We start from the raw sequence: 13,785 nt of genomic DNA, 5'->3' as shown, positions 1-13,785 counted from the left end.
TGAATACATTTACATTTTCCCCTCTCTGGCTACTATGTTGTTTTGATGTTGTGCAGATTCTGCGTTTTGCACCCTGAGCATTTCCTCATTAGCATAGCATTTCATCTGGGTTTTGCTGCTGCTGCAGGTGATGGAATGCTTCATGATACTGACAGCATAATGCCCCTGTGTCTAATTTTACTCTCCTGGGGGCTGGGAGGCTCCTCACATGTAGTGCCGCTGGGACGCCCTGTCCCTGAGCAGCCATATGGCTGAGCTGTTACTGAGTAGGAGTAGGACACTGGCCGGCCGTGAGATGGACATTATGGGTGTCCACTGCCTATACACACTCTTCACTTTCACAATTGAAACTTCACACCTTACAGTCTAATGACTTACCAACAGGTCAGCGGGGTAAGGGAGGCCTTGAACCGTGTGGAAGATCATATCACTTCGCCATGGTAACCAGTAATCTGGCTAATGCACTGCCGTGGTGATGCAATGCTTTTCTGTAAATTGCAGGGGATGCATCTCACTGAGTGGTCTGGACTCTGAATGAAACATTTACAACATAAATTATGTAGCGGTTTTTGATTTGATGGGGAAAATCCATATGGCACCCAGAGACATCATTGTGTCCAATCCATAGATGTGCAGGATGTATGAGTGGATGGCTAATGTACCTACATCATGTTTATGTGTGTTAGCTACAAGTGTTTGTTTTGGGAGCATGACTGTGAGCAACTGTGCAACATTGCCCATGTGACTGTGATTGTCTGAAAGGGGGAGAGATAAGTGGTGGGGGTTCTGTTAAGCACATTGACAAAAATAAAGGATGACATCATGGGGTGTGTTTTGGCTGAGTCTCAGGTTGGCCTGGTTCCCCTCTGTCAGCACTTTTTTCAGCACTCCAATTTGATTCTCTCATAGTCGCTCTTTTTCCCTATCTTCTCTCTCTCTTTCTCTCTTTCTCTCTCTCTCTCTCTCTCTCCCTCCCTCTCCCTGTCTCACTCTCTTGCTCTCTCTGTCGTGCTGTTCCAGGCTTTAGGCAGGGTTGCTGCGCTCGGCAGCTTTCTGTCAGAGCAAACAAGGCAGATGTAGGCTGGCAAGGTGGACAGGGGCACCCCGGGCGTCCAGCACAAACAGGCTTATCAGGCCCATCTGATGGCCGGCCGCCGGACACGGCCCTGGAGCTGTCACAACAGGCAGGGGCTTCCGCTGGCGGCCGGGCAGGCGGCGGCTGGCGGGGGGTTATTAGGCCCTGCGGTCAGGCCCCAGGGCTCCCACACAAACACACGGGCTCCCCATAGAGACCAGGAGCAGTGGGGCGTGGAGCAGCAGAGGAAGGGTTTTCATTTCAGCTACATTTGGGTTGCTAATTTACTGAAAATTACAGCAATCGCAGCACATTTAGTTACTGCATTTGTTTTTATATATATATAAAAGGTGTCCTTAAGGATGCCAAGGATGGTAGTGCCAAAACAGATAAACATGTTTTTGTTTATGCTGTGATATTTGTTTTTTAATATCTCCATGTAGAGGAAAGGGTATAATTTAGCATCTGTTTCAGTTGTAAAACTGGGATGATAAAAGCATAAGTCAAATCCATTTGAAGCAGCTGTAGAATTTGATATTATTGTTATTCAAGGCAAACTGTTCATTTATATGTATTGGCGCTGTCAAAGTGGTTAATGCTTAGTTATTTATTTCACACATGACTGCTGCATAGTGTTTGTTTTGACGGGGGCTGTCACTTTCTGGATGTGTGCATTTTAGCTCTATGTGTTGTATGTCAATCTCCCCTTCCGTGTTCCCAGCCAGTGCTGTGGGAATGATTGATGGTTTACCCTGACAGCTTCTATCCTGGGGCAGCACACTGTGTATTCTTACATTTTGAGATTTGCAAATGAAAATAAGAAAATCAGCCTTAGAGTGTACTGAAATGTTTGTGTCAGTCCAACTGACACTGACTGACTCCGTCTCTCGCTCTCTCTCTCTCTCGCTCCGTCTCCGAGTGTGCGTCCTGGCATATGTCTCCCTTCCTGCCACTGTTTGTGTCTCCTATATATAGCTGGACAGAAACCTTATATCAGTGTATAACGGTTTACAGCCAGGGAACGTGACCGCGTCTTGTTTGGGTAGGTTTTTTTCCATTGCTCATATACTCGTAGTCTCACATTTCAAGTCGGTTTCCACAAGCAACACATTTCACATCTTACTTGGTCATTATGAGGCTTTTTGTTTGGAGCCCTTTGAGATTAATCAGAATTGTCCACTTCAAATCACTTTGCTTATCTTTTAATGCAAAATAGATATTTAGTGATTTGTGATGTGTTGGTGATAAGTGGCTATTTATTAGCTGTATCCAGTGTTCCAGGTTCTGTGAATCTCCATCTCTGAACAGAAAGTTGTCAGACTCTGAGCTACTGAGATTGCAGTTGAGGGGAGCTGCATGTCTCAGAACAGGTGTAGGTTGGGCTTCTTCCATGTGAGCGTGACGGGGGTTTCTGGCAGAGCCCTCCGCTGTGAAGCTGGATATCACACAGGAGATCCTTCACAAACGATAACAGTCTGAAACTCTGCAACTGCCACCTCAGGTGTGATGCTGGATACAATGTGGAACACATAGAGATGTTCTTTTTCTCACGTGGATTTTGGAACAGGAGTTTTTACCTTCGTTACAGACGGCATGTGATCTGCGAGTCATTGAATGTGGATATGTTTGTCTGGACCCAAACAAGCGGAAACGTCTGTATGTCTCTAGAGAGTATTGGAATGTGTCTTGGGCTGTGATAACTCCTGATGTTTCCAAACACATGGGGCTGGTTGCCTAGGCAAAGATTAAGACCACATCCTTTGTCTGATTTGCATTTGGCATCGAGCAATCCAGTTGAAATACAGCCTTGGTCAGACACCAGTCTTGACTCTTTGTCTGGGAAAACTCCTACTCTTCCAAGTTTTCTTCATCTTAGCACTGAGGAGCAACCTGCTTCTATTCAGTTGGAGAAGTGCAAATCTGGCATTAAAGATTATATTTTGAATATTTGATTAATTCATTGCCAGGGGGCTTAAATCAGGCCATGGATATCTACCTCTTTGTCTGCTGTAGCTACAGCAACACTTAGGTTTTTCCTAACCCAAGCAAACCATGGCACCATTAATATGTAGATTGATTTTGCATGTTCGGAAGGAGGATATTTTCCCACAGCTTTTAAAAGGTGTAATGGATTTTATAAGTGTTCTTAAGGCTGGTTGGTGCCACAGCAGGAAAATTGCTTCAGCTGGACATGCTGGATGGCTTCAAGCAATGAGTTGACGTGTGAGCCTGAAAGCGCATTTCTGTGGAATTTAATGTCTCGTTGGGAGGGGAGGCAAACCCTGCCAGATTTATTATTTGGTTTATAGATTGTGTTCAATTACGTGTGCACTGTCAAGCTGGAGATTTACTGAGGCCATGTATGCTCCTCTGGCAATATGTTGCAATGGCAGGAACAGTTGCCCACCTCATACCTTCAGAAGGCTGCTGCCAGAATAGCATGCCTGCAGAATGTATGGCTGCAGTTGTTGTAGAGGTGTTCATATAAAACTTAAACATACCAGGCAACAAAAATAAATATTTGATACAGTTCTATCCATGGTGGTTTTGAATAGAACTGGAGAGAGGGAGGGAGGAAGTCCCATGCCCGGTCATTTTCATGTCCGATGGCCATGCCAAAAGCCAGAACTATACTCAGTGGCCTGCCGCCCAGCTATTCTCATGGAGTCCAACATGTGCTCACTTCCACTGTAATATTAACAAACTAGCCAATTGGGCGTTAATTAGGTTCCACACCACCGATCATGCATCAGGAAACTGTTGTGCCTTAAATGTGTTCCATTAGCTAGTCTTTACTAAGAGAACAGCTGCATGTCTTAAACACTTATGCTAGGGCACGGTCACAACTCTTTAATCGTCTCGCAGGAACTGATGAAGCTGTCAGTGGACATTTAAAGGTCATATCATGACTTCATGGCTTCTGTAGGGACATTGTAATGCCTGGCCACAAGCAGGCCCTTATTGTATGGATGAGCCGTCAGCGGTAGCGTGACTACACCTGCACTATTAACACACATGTGTATATGTAAGCATATGTTCAACTGCAATATACTCAGAGACTCAGTGAACTTGCATGTCATCACAACAAACTACTCTGTTATAGCCATAAGAGAGGCAACCTGGAGCATGGTACCACAATATGGGCTGAGATTTTCTTTTTCTTAACAGCCCCCAGTTAGATAAACAGGTCAGTGAAGGTGATCTCATGGCACGTGAAGCTTTCATCTGTTCCGAGGGGCGTGCTGTGCTTCAGGGACATCAGTTGCTCTCGGTAATCAGAGCTGATGAGGCTGGCTCTGCCAGAACAGTTGAGGATTGTGACAAGATTAAACTGATCACTGCGTTGCTGACAGATTGCCATGGCCTGGTGGCTCCAACACCCATTATGTCATCAACAAGCTGAAGTATATGTGTGTGCTGCTCTGAAAGAGTTTATTATGTCCCGGAAACAAATCTGCAGCTGACTGCTGTGGGACTGATCTGTGATCAAAATAGATAATCATTCACTTCAGTCAGTGGAAGGCATAATTATGTTGATACTTAAACATTTTGCTTTCATTTTTCTATTTTGCATGCCTCTCATTCTTTCTTTCTTTTTAAAAGTGGGGAGGGGGTTTGGGGGCGGTGAGCAGTCACATCGCTCACTTGTTTTGTTGTTGCTGTGCTGCTGCAGTGACTTTTGGCTGGAGGAAGTGTGGTTTAAATTTGCTACTGAGTTACGGTCGTGAACCCAGCGACCGCGTAACTGTACACTTCCTAGCCAGAATCCATGCTCTCGCTGTCACAGGGGCACCGTCAGGGGCTAAGTGGTGTCCTATTTTGTCCTGAAGAGTTTGTTATTGTCCACGATTTGGTGCAGTGATTCTTCCCTTTTGGGTTCCTTCGGCCCAGATGGGACAGTCCAATGTAAAACAGCCCATGTGACCTCTCACCCCTGACCTGACCTCCGATTTTTGCTCCGCTTCAATTGGTATCGAATGGGCATTGTGGCTCCTTCTGTTACATGACCGTGGAGTTGGGCACAAAGAGTACTTGGAGCCAGTAGAGACAGTCTCCTGGAGGCCCCCATGTTAGCATGTGTGTTGACATGAACCTGTGTGTGTGTGTGTGTCTGTCTGATGAACCTGATCTGCTCCATGGCCCAGTCCTCAGAGGAGCAAGTGTAAGTGATCGTCGCAGACGCACAGGCCAAGGGATTAACCATTCATGAAGTCAAGCTAGGAGACAAAAAACCTGGAAGTTTATCTACATCTGATACAGTAGGAATGTCAGCCATCTTGTCAGTTCATTCACTGGAATACTCCTCAAATATTAGCTCAGTGGAGGATGACATTGCTGTCAAATTATTGATACTTGGATTGTCTTCAAGTTTTACACAAGTATGAACTACGAGATTTGTGACCTCCAGTTGAGTGACGATTGAAATGGATTTCAACTTGTTAACAAATGTATTTGCAAGAGTTCTGGGATGTATGATAATCTTTTAATGTTCCCAACATTTGAATGTGTAAAAAACCCACAGCTTCCCCTCCTTTTTTGTCAGTCTTTGGGCTCAGCAGTATTCACTCAGAAATGTAAACTTTGGAAGTGTTTAATCCCTGCCCTTATGCAAGCATGCCCTTGTAAGGGGGAGCATTCCATGTTGCTGTGCATCGGTTTATATTGGCCGCGGCATGGATCCTGTAAGACAAACAGCGCGAGCCTCTGTTTTGTTGGGAGCCGGCCCAGCAGAAGAGCCGTCGCAGTAGCCATGAGGCAGAAGTAACAGCTGAACAATCACGTCCCATTCACCAGCAGCTTGTTTTTACCTCCGTCAGCGCAACCAGCACTCTCCTTCCCTTCTGTTTTCGGAGCACACGGTGTCCAGGCCCCCTCGCGTCCCTCTCCCATCACTCCCCCTGACTATTATACGGCTCCGTGCTCATTTTCGCGCAAATCTGTTGAGTGCACAAATTGTAATGCTGCTCATATCTGTGTGGGTCTCATTCTGCAGCTAAGCATTAGCCATCTTGTGTACATTACACAGTGTAGAGGTGGTCTCGGGTCGTGACTCATTGACCAGCACAGTGATTTACTGCTGAGTGATTTATAGTGGTCAGTTGCGTGTAGAGGGGAGTCAGGATCAGAGTTGATGGTGTACCAGCAGAGGGTCAGTGGAGCTGTGTTTCATCTCTGCTCTTCAGAGAGGCCGCTGGACTCTGGGTGAGATCTCCCTATTGTTTCCTTAACAAGGCTATTCAGAGGAGTGGGAGTAGCTCTCATTTTCCCCCTCCCTCCCACCCTCCCTCTTTACCCCCCCCCCCCCTCCCTCTACCAACCCCCCCCCCCCCCCTCTCTCTCTGTCTCTTTGTCTTTCTCTCTCTCTTGAGCTCAGTTACTCAGGGCCATGCTATCACAAGCACAGTCTTCAGGCCCGTAGTCCTCAGGAGCACACAGCCCTCCCGCACCCTTACTGTGTCTCTATGCTGAGGCCTCTCTGGCTGGAGGAGGTGGTGCAGTGAGAGCTCTCGGACATGGAGGTAGTGCAGCCGCCTGTTCACTCACTAACTCAGTATGGACTAGTATCAGACATGCCATCCTCTACTCCAGGTAAGGACAGACAGTTGCTTTACTTAAACTATGTGTGGTTATGTATGGATTGCTTGTCTCTAAAGCTAGATAGTCACATATTGTGTATGTTTAATAGTTGGATCTTCCATTGTATCTTCCATCTTCCATGCCATTGCATTGCAATGTGATACGTTTATTAGCACTTAGTCTGTTGTTCAGTTTATTCAAAAGACATAAGATGAGTGTAGCTAGGTGCAAGTTTGTTAACTGACAAAGTACTGTTAGGTTGAAGGAGAGCCCAGAGCAAACATGGGGTGCTATGTTGGGGTGAAAGCAGGAGAGCCTCCCCAAGTCCCCTTTTTCTGAGGACAGTTATTTATGACTCTCCACTTCTGAGAAAATTCCCAGACCCTCATTAACCACAGCTTGTCACTACATGTGCTACTGCCAGGTGACACTGCCACACACACACACACACACACACACACACACATACACACACACAAACCACACACACACACACACACTCTCACACACACAGGCAGGATCACACATGTTCATTCACTATCTTATTATGAGAAGAATTGTGAGTATGTATAGATTGTATGAGCACACACATTAGTCATGGGAGAGCGTACATGCCTGTGTAAACAAATGTGTTGAATACAATATGACTCTCTTTGCTTGTGAACACACATTCCATAGCAGGAGGGACCTAGACTGTGTCTTAAAGTAGCACAATAGGAATTCCCGTTTTCATCCGTTTTCAGCATACTGGGCAGTGGGTACCCAAGTAGGGTCCTGCTCTTACCCGGAACAATAGAGTTACATAGTGCAATCAGCTGTTCGCTGTGCGCTTTGCCAATGTTAGAGATCCATTATCCTTTTTTTAAGTCAGTGTTACAACAAAATGGGTTTGAAGCCATTATTTTAAGGTAAAAGAAGTACATTGTGTTACTTTAACTGTCAAGGAAGTGGAACATGTGTTTTGTCTATTTAGGGCAAACAATGCAGTGAGTAATTGTCCATTTTCCTGCCACAAACCGCTGCTTCCTCTCTATGTGGCGAATGTTTGAATTAAGGTCTTTGTTACATGCGGAAGAGTACAATAGTTGCCACAAGAAAGATCTTGGGGCTGATTTAAATACCTCTTGCAGATATTAGGTAGATAACAAAATGCATGTTGGTTAATTGACATCTGTGAAGGGGCTAGAAGAAGCAGGAGAGGGGTATATGTTGACAGATATTCAGAATACTTGGGGAGGTCATAAATGTGAGGGTGAAGTGGACTTTAAAAAGGGGCCTGGGTATTGGCACACAATTGCAGCACAGGAGAGCTCTTTGTTGTGTTCCACCTGGACGAAGCTCTAATAGACACCTGGTCACTTATTAAGCACAGTGGAACACATCTGATCTCTGACAGGCACAGGCACACACACACACACACACACACACACACACACACCACGCACATACATTCACACACGTACACCGTAAACAGAACAGGCCTGAGGCCATAGTTTTAGAGAGCTGTTGAAGCGAATCTAAGCAATAGTTCTTCCTTTGTTTGCTCAACTACAGTTCTCAGTAATTGAGTTGTCTGTATAGTTTCTCAAGCATTGGCATAGTGGTTGATTTTCTAGTTAAGAATGAACACAAGAATGAAATGAACATGTTTCATTCTATAGCTGCCTCTATTGGAGCTGATCTGCATGAGACCTTTTAAGGGTTCTATTCAGATGTTCACCCATGTGGAGGCTAAGTGGCTACTGCAGGAGCTCTGAGTGCTGAATGTCTGTTGCTATTGGCGTCTTTGCTGAAGGTACTTTAGCTCTGGCCCCCACCGCCGCCCATCACGATTGGCATTTTTACAGAATGCCTCGGAGAAGTTCCGCAGGTCTCCATGGTAACTGAGCATTCTTAGGCTTGAAAGGGGGCAAGGCAGTATTGGAGATTCCACCACAGGTTCAGTTTGCTCCCTGACTGTGTTAAATCCCTCGCTAAAAGGGCACCATGGGAAGCAGAGGACAGCTTCCACTGGATACATAATCCCAGTCCTGTAGAGGGGATTTGTGCCCCGGCCTGAACCTCACTCCTGCACTCCTTGGCTGTCCTCTGAACTCCAACATAGTGCCTTGCCTTGCACTTTGTCTCTTTCCACTCCAGAGATCTCCCCTCGTGTTACATTGTTTGGGTACATTACCTGCATAGTGTCCTACCCTTGATTGGCAGTGGGCTTTGACAGGATTAGTGCTCTTGAACAATGGCGGCTTATCACTGGTCTCCAGCAGGTGGGATGAATGCACTCAGGTCTCCAATTGCCCCAGCTTTTGTCACCTGGGTCGTGCTCTATCTGCACTGTTTTGTGATTTGGCTTTTAATGGCCAATCTGGTGCTTTATGGCTCCGCTTGATGGGGGGAGAAATGAGTGCACTGATTGCGCTCCCCTTTGGTTAATGGCCTCGGCTTATTGTCACAATTATTTCTGTTCTTTTAAGGGCCGATTTTCACCTCACTCAAAGCACTGGCTCGTTCCGCCAGCTGAGCTCTTGGCATTATCAGGTTTTAATTCTCATTTTATGCGAGCTCCAAACATATGGTGCTAATATTACAAGACGGCTCCATTAGACAGCTGTAGGAGTACACAGACAGCATATCCATCATTTTCTGGACCATTTCAGAACGTATTTATCTTAATCCCTCCGCCATAATTCATCACGTTATGCAGTGTGGGCAGGAAGTGGACCAGTGCTAGTACTGCAGGCTTGGCTAAGTCCAGAACTGATCTCCGCTTTATTAATCCAGTTTAGAACGCAGTCGACCATATTCCTGTCTTCCATCAGTTGGAGAAACTGTCAGTTTCCATGTGATGGCCCATTCATCATCAGGCTGGTGTTTTGCCTTTTGCCATAAAGCATATATACAGAGACAACTACTGTTATATGCACGTGTTAACAAGCTGTGACACCAGTGTGGGGTGTAGAGGTACCTGGGTATGGTGCACTGTGAAGTATGCCTCCGGTGCAGTTCAACACAAGAGACGTTGTACAAGGGACACGGTCTGCTCTGTGGCTTTGACAGTATATTGTATGTCATGCTTATTAGCATTGGAGCACAATAAAGGCCGGTATTGTGTTCTCTCCCCTGAAGCCTCCGCTGCCTCCTATTAGGACTGTTTCAGCACTATGTAGGTATGTAGGTCTTATTCAGCACTATGTAGGTCTGTTTCGGCACTATGTAGGTCTTATTCAGCACTATGTAGGTCTGTCTCCTAGTGTGACACGTCTCAGACTTCGCTCTATTCTTCTTTCTTTTAGCAAAAGTATTTAGAGCTCCACCAACCTCCTTGTTGTCTAACACCAATTGTGCTCCATGTGTCTGACATGAGAAAAAGCTTAGCGAGGCTGCAGGTTCTGCTATGAAGCCATCAGTCATTCAAGGCACATTAGCCTTTGCTATTTGTGTTTTTGTTTAGTTTTGTTTTGTTTGCAGCTTGCGCATCCCTTGGGCTTAGCCAGCCATTGTCAGGCCTGTGTGCATTTCAAATGAAGCCGGAGAAGTGACTAAGCACCCTGGGACCAGCAGAGTGAGTGGGGGCTCACAGTAAACAGCCTGCCCCATTCTTTAACCATGGCAACAGCAGCACAGCACAGCACAGCACAGCACCAGAGGCCAGGCCATCAGGATGCTCTGGTGTAGTCTCTGCTCCAGGACCAGGGGCCGCTCACCATGACAACGGGACGTTTTTGAAAACAGTGTTTTTTTTTCCGTAGTGTTTTCAAATAGTCCAGCATCAACGTCAACATTTTCAGAACTTTTCCACGACGCCGGCAGTTTAGGAGACTGAAACCGATAGCTTTTGAAACCGGCTTCCGAAGTGGGAACTTTTGAAACCACTGGCTAACTTTCGCCATGTAGACGCCTGTAGGTGCGAAGCCGGCAACTTTATGACGACATAGCCCCACCTCTCAACTCAGCCACGGCACTCGACCTGACATGTTGCTTGTCAAAACAAACCAAACCATTTATTTATCATATTAAAATGTTTTTCTTTCCCCTGTCATGATTTATGTGCACAATGTAGCCTATCAGCTTTTAGTGGCTAAGTTAGAAGCATACGTTAGCTTAACTTAGTTAAACATTAGCTTACTGCATGTTAGTGTTTTCTCCAGTGGTGCTCAGACCTAATGCAATGCGTAGGCAAAGCATTTGACATTTCACATAGCAGTCACATACCTTGAAAATGAACTTTATTAGTTTAACAGTTGAATTGAAAACCGAATTGTCTGTAGTCTCTTTATTTAATGCGACTGCTTAACCAGAGCACTTATTAGACATTCTCTGGCTTAACAAACTGTTTCAACAATGTTTTCTTCTACGCGATTCACGCGAAATTATCGTGAAGCTTCTGCACAGCGGCGCCATCGACTGGTCTGGCATATGCACTACAGCACATTTAGCCGGTTACACCTCTGTGTGTACACGCGAGGTTTTTTCTTGCCGGAGTCGTTAAAGGTGTGAAAGCGGTAAGAGAAAATCCACCCGGCGGTGTCGTGTAAACGGCCGCTAAGTCTGGTCAGCATAGTCTTTCATAGTCACAGCCAGTGAAGGTGTTATCCTTTTATAAGATAGGCTTGCCTCTGAAGACATTTCAATCTCAGACACTAGTCTGCATACCTACTGAAACACCTACCCTCATGTTGCCCTCTTCATCATATGTAAATACTAGGGCAGAGGAAGAGGATGGATCAGATTGACATACTTTCATTTGATTTTTGTAGTTTGTTAATGTTTCTGTTGACTGGGGAAGTTTGTGTGTGTCTGTGTGTGTGTGTGTGTGTGTGTGTGTGTGTGAGAGAGAGAGAGAGAGAGAGAGACTGCTGGTTTTGGGCATGTGTTTGTATACACTCCACTTGGAAAACGAATAAATAGGAAAACCTGGGAAGCGAGGCTCCTGAGTGGCCAAAGCGGAGAGACTGTCCAGTGTTGCTGCTCTGGACCTTCTCACAAGAGCCTCAGCACAACTGTTTCCCATGCGCTGATACACATCAACAGTCAACCGTTCCTGAAAATGAGTGCCTCAGGCTAGCTTGTTCTGCTTATACCAGCTTGTTTTGCTTATACTGTGAGAGTGTGTGCATGTGTTTGCATGTGAGGACAGACGGGGGTGGGGGGGGGTGGGGGGCTTATTTGTGTGTGTGAGATGAGAAACACACACCACATACTGACCGACAGAGAGACACAGAGAGAAAGGGGAGGAAAAGAGAGAGAGAGAGGGTTCCCCCACAGGCAATTTGATTTTAATAAAGACAAAGCACTGAGGGGGCTGCTCACTGGAATCACAGGATGTTTGCATGACAATCCACCCAAACAATGTGTGGTGAGGAACCACTGAGAAACCCTTGTGTGGCTGACGTGACCAAGCTTTCAGATGACCATTTTGATCGGATGAGTCTGTTTGCAATTCCAGCCCGTTTAGTTCACCACACACAACAAGTGGCCAACACTCTTCCCGGCCCACTATCTTGAATGCTCCCATTCAGAGTGCAATGAGGTGTGCATGAAGTCATTGTGAGTGTTTATGAGTGTGTCTCCTTGACACCCTGTCTGTCTGACATGCCGATATTCTTAGGCAGCAGCCCTCGCAGCACTTGAGTGATATCTCGGGACACGTGCGGGTCTGGGGGGAGCAAGTGTTTGGAGCAGGCTGTGCGGTTCGGCTGGGTCTGGGTCTTGGCGAAAGGAGGATGTGGACTTTACTGGCCAGTTGTTCAGGACATCCTGGGGAAGGGGGTGTGAGGAGAGACGTGCAGACAACAGGACATGGATGGAATGTTGCATGCATGAGTGGACAGAGTCAGGAGGCCTTGTCACCCCTTGTGATTCAGAGGGGGGCAGGGGTGTGTGTGTGTGTGTGAGTGTGTATGTGTGTATGTCAGAAAGCTAGGTCAAGATCACTATAGGCACAGCACAATAGGCCTTTTCATAATTTGAGACACCAAAACTGAGTCACTCAATTTATGCATCACACTGACTGCCAGAAATATTCCTTTTTAATTGGTGAGTTCTGCTTGTGCTCCTCCTTCAGACCTTGGCTCAAGCACACAGCTTTGTCTCACTAATAGTCCCGCTTGTTCATTTAGTAGCCTAAGATAAGATATTGAAGTTATGATTTGTAGTGAACTAACTGCATTAAACAGTTGCATTCAGTGAAACTAGTCGTTGTACAGATATTCATTATAAACAACGTCATTCGACAAATTACTTCGACGTCATTGAGCACTGCCAAAAACTATACAGCGCTCGCCTTGATCTCGCGAACAGTGTTAAAGCTCACAGCTCCGGAGGGGAGGGGCAGAGAGGAGCGGTGATTTCATTGTCTGGCCGCCGGTCCGCGTAACCGCTTCAGCCGGGAAGAGGGAACGGGCAGTGAGGGTGCATTGGGCAAGAGTGTGAATGTTGTAGCGGGGATAACGTACAGTTCTCCAGAGTCGAGGCCATCTGAATCTCATGTGACAGTATATTAGCTGCTTGCTTACGGTGAGTATGTATGCCATGGCGTATTCATTTACTTCTTTGGTTAGTTTTTTTGTTACCTGTAAAGGAGACAGGTTGTAGTATGTTAGGACTGTTCTGTTGACTGTTGGGATTGTTCGGGACCTACTCAAAGCTCACTTAAAAGAAACTACTCAAGTAGGCTACTGAAATATCACATTATATTTTGTAGTGCGTTAGAATAGCAATTTAACCTAAAGCGCTATGAATGCGGAGTTTGTTGCCGTTGCATTTTTATCAAAATGAGTAACGAATCCAGATATTAAAATGTTTAGTTGTGTACAGTTAAGGTGTTTTCATCATGACTGTTTTCATCATGAATTGCTTTACGTTGGCTACTCTTCTTCATTTTAAGTAAATGAATTAATGGATCGATATGGGTTAACTGCACTTCAGGGCAGACTCAAGATCATCGGCATGCATGTTGATAAACACAGTTAGAGGAGTGTTTATAGCCTACAGTGATCCACATTGTTTTGATCCTCTTGCACATACTGTTTACACCCTCATTCATGTTCTGTAAATGATCCAGACGAACTGTTTTGACCTGTCAGAAAGACATAACCAAACATCGCCATTAGATCATTAGATGAATGGATGAATAG

At 45.7% G+C, this 13,785-nt stretch overlaps 1 protein-coding gene across 9 annotated transcripts in view; it reads left to right on the top strand.

Annotated features, from left to right (window-relative positions):
- Positions 1-13,785, top strand: part of arhgap24 (Rho GTPase activating protein 24) — a 92,476-nt gene that overhangs the window by 61,757 nt on the left and 16,934 nt on the right. Inside the window, exon 1 of one of the 9 annotated variants that reach the window (XM_042059602.1) lies at positions 6,516-6,664. The exons of 7 other annotated variants lie outside the window; for them this stretch is intronic. In XM_042059602.1, the coding sequence (XP_041915536.1) occupies positions 6,589-6,664 (76 nt within the window). In that variant the 5' untranslated portion in view covers positions 6,516-6,588. Of the gene's footprint in view, positions 1-6,515; positions 6,665-12,967; positions 13,166-13,785 lie in introns of those variants that run through there. One more of the 9 variants, XM_042059605.1, reaches the window with a different exon arrangement.

Source organism: Alosa sapidissima, chromosome 13 (assembly GCF_018492685.1).
Source record: "Alosa sapidissima isolate fAloSap1 chromosome 13, fAloSap1.pri, whole genome shotgun sequence".
Lineage (NCBI taxonomy): Eukaryota > Metazoa > Chordata > Actinopteri > Clupeiformes > Clupeidae > Alosa > Alosa sapidissima.
This window is presented reverse-complemented; position numbering and strand designations above follow the sequence as displayed.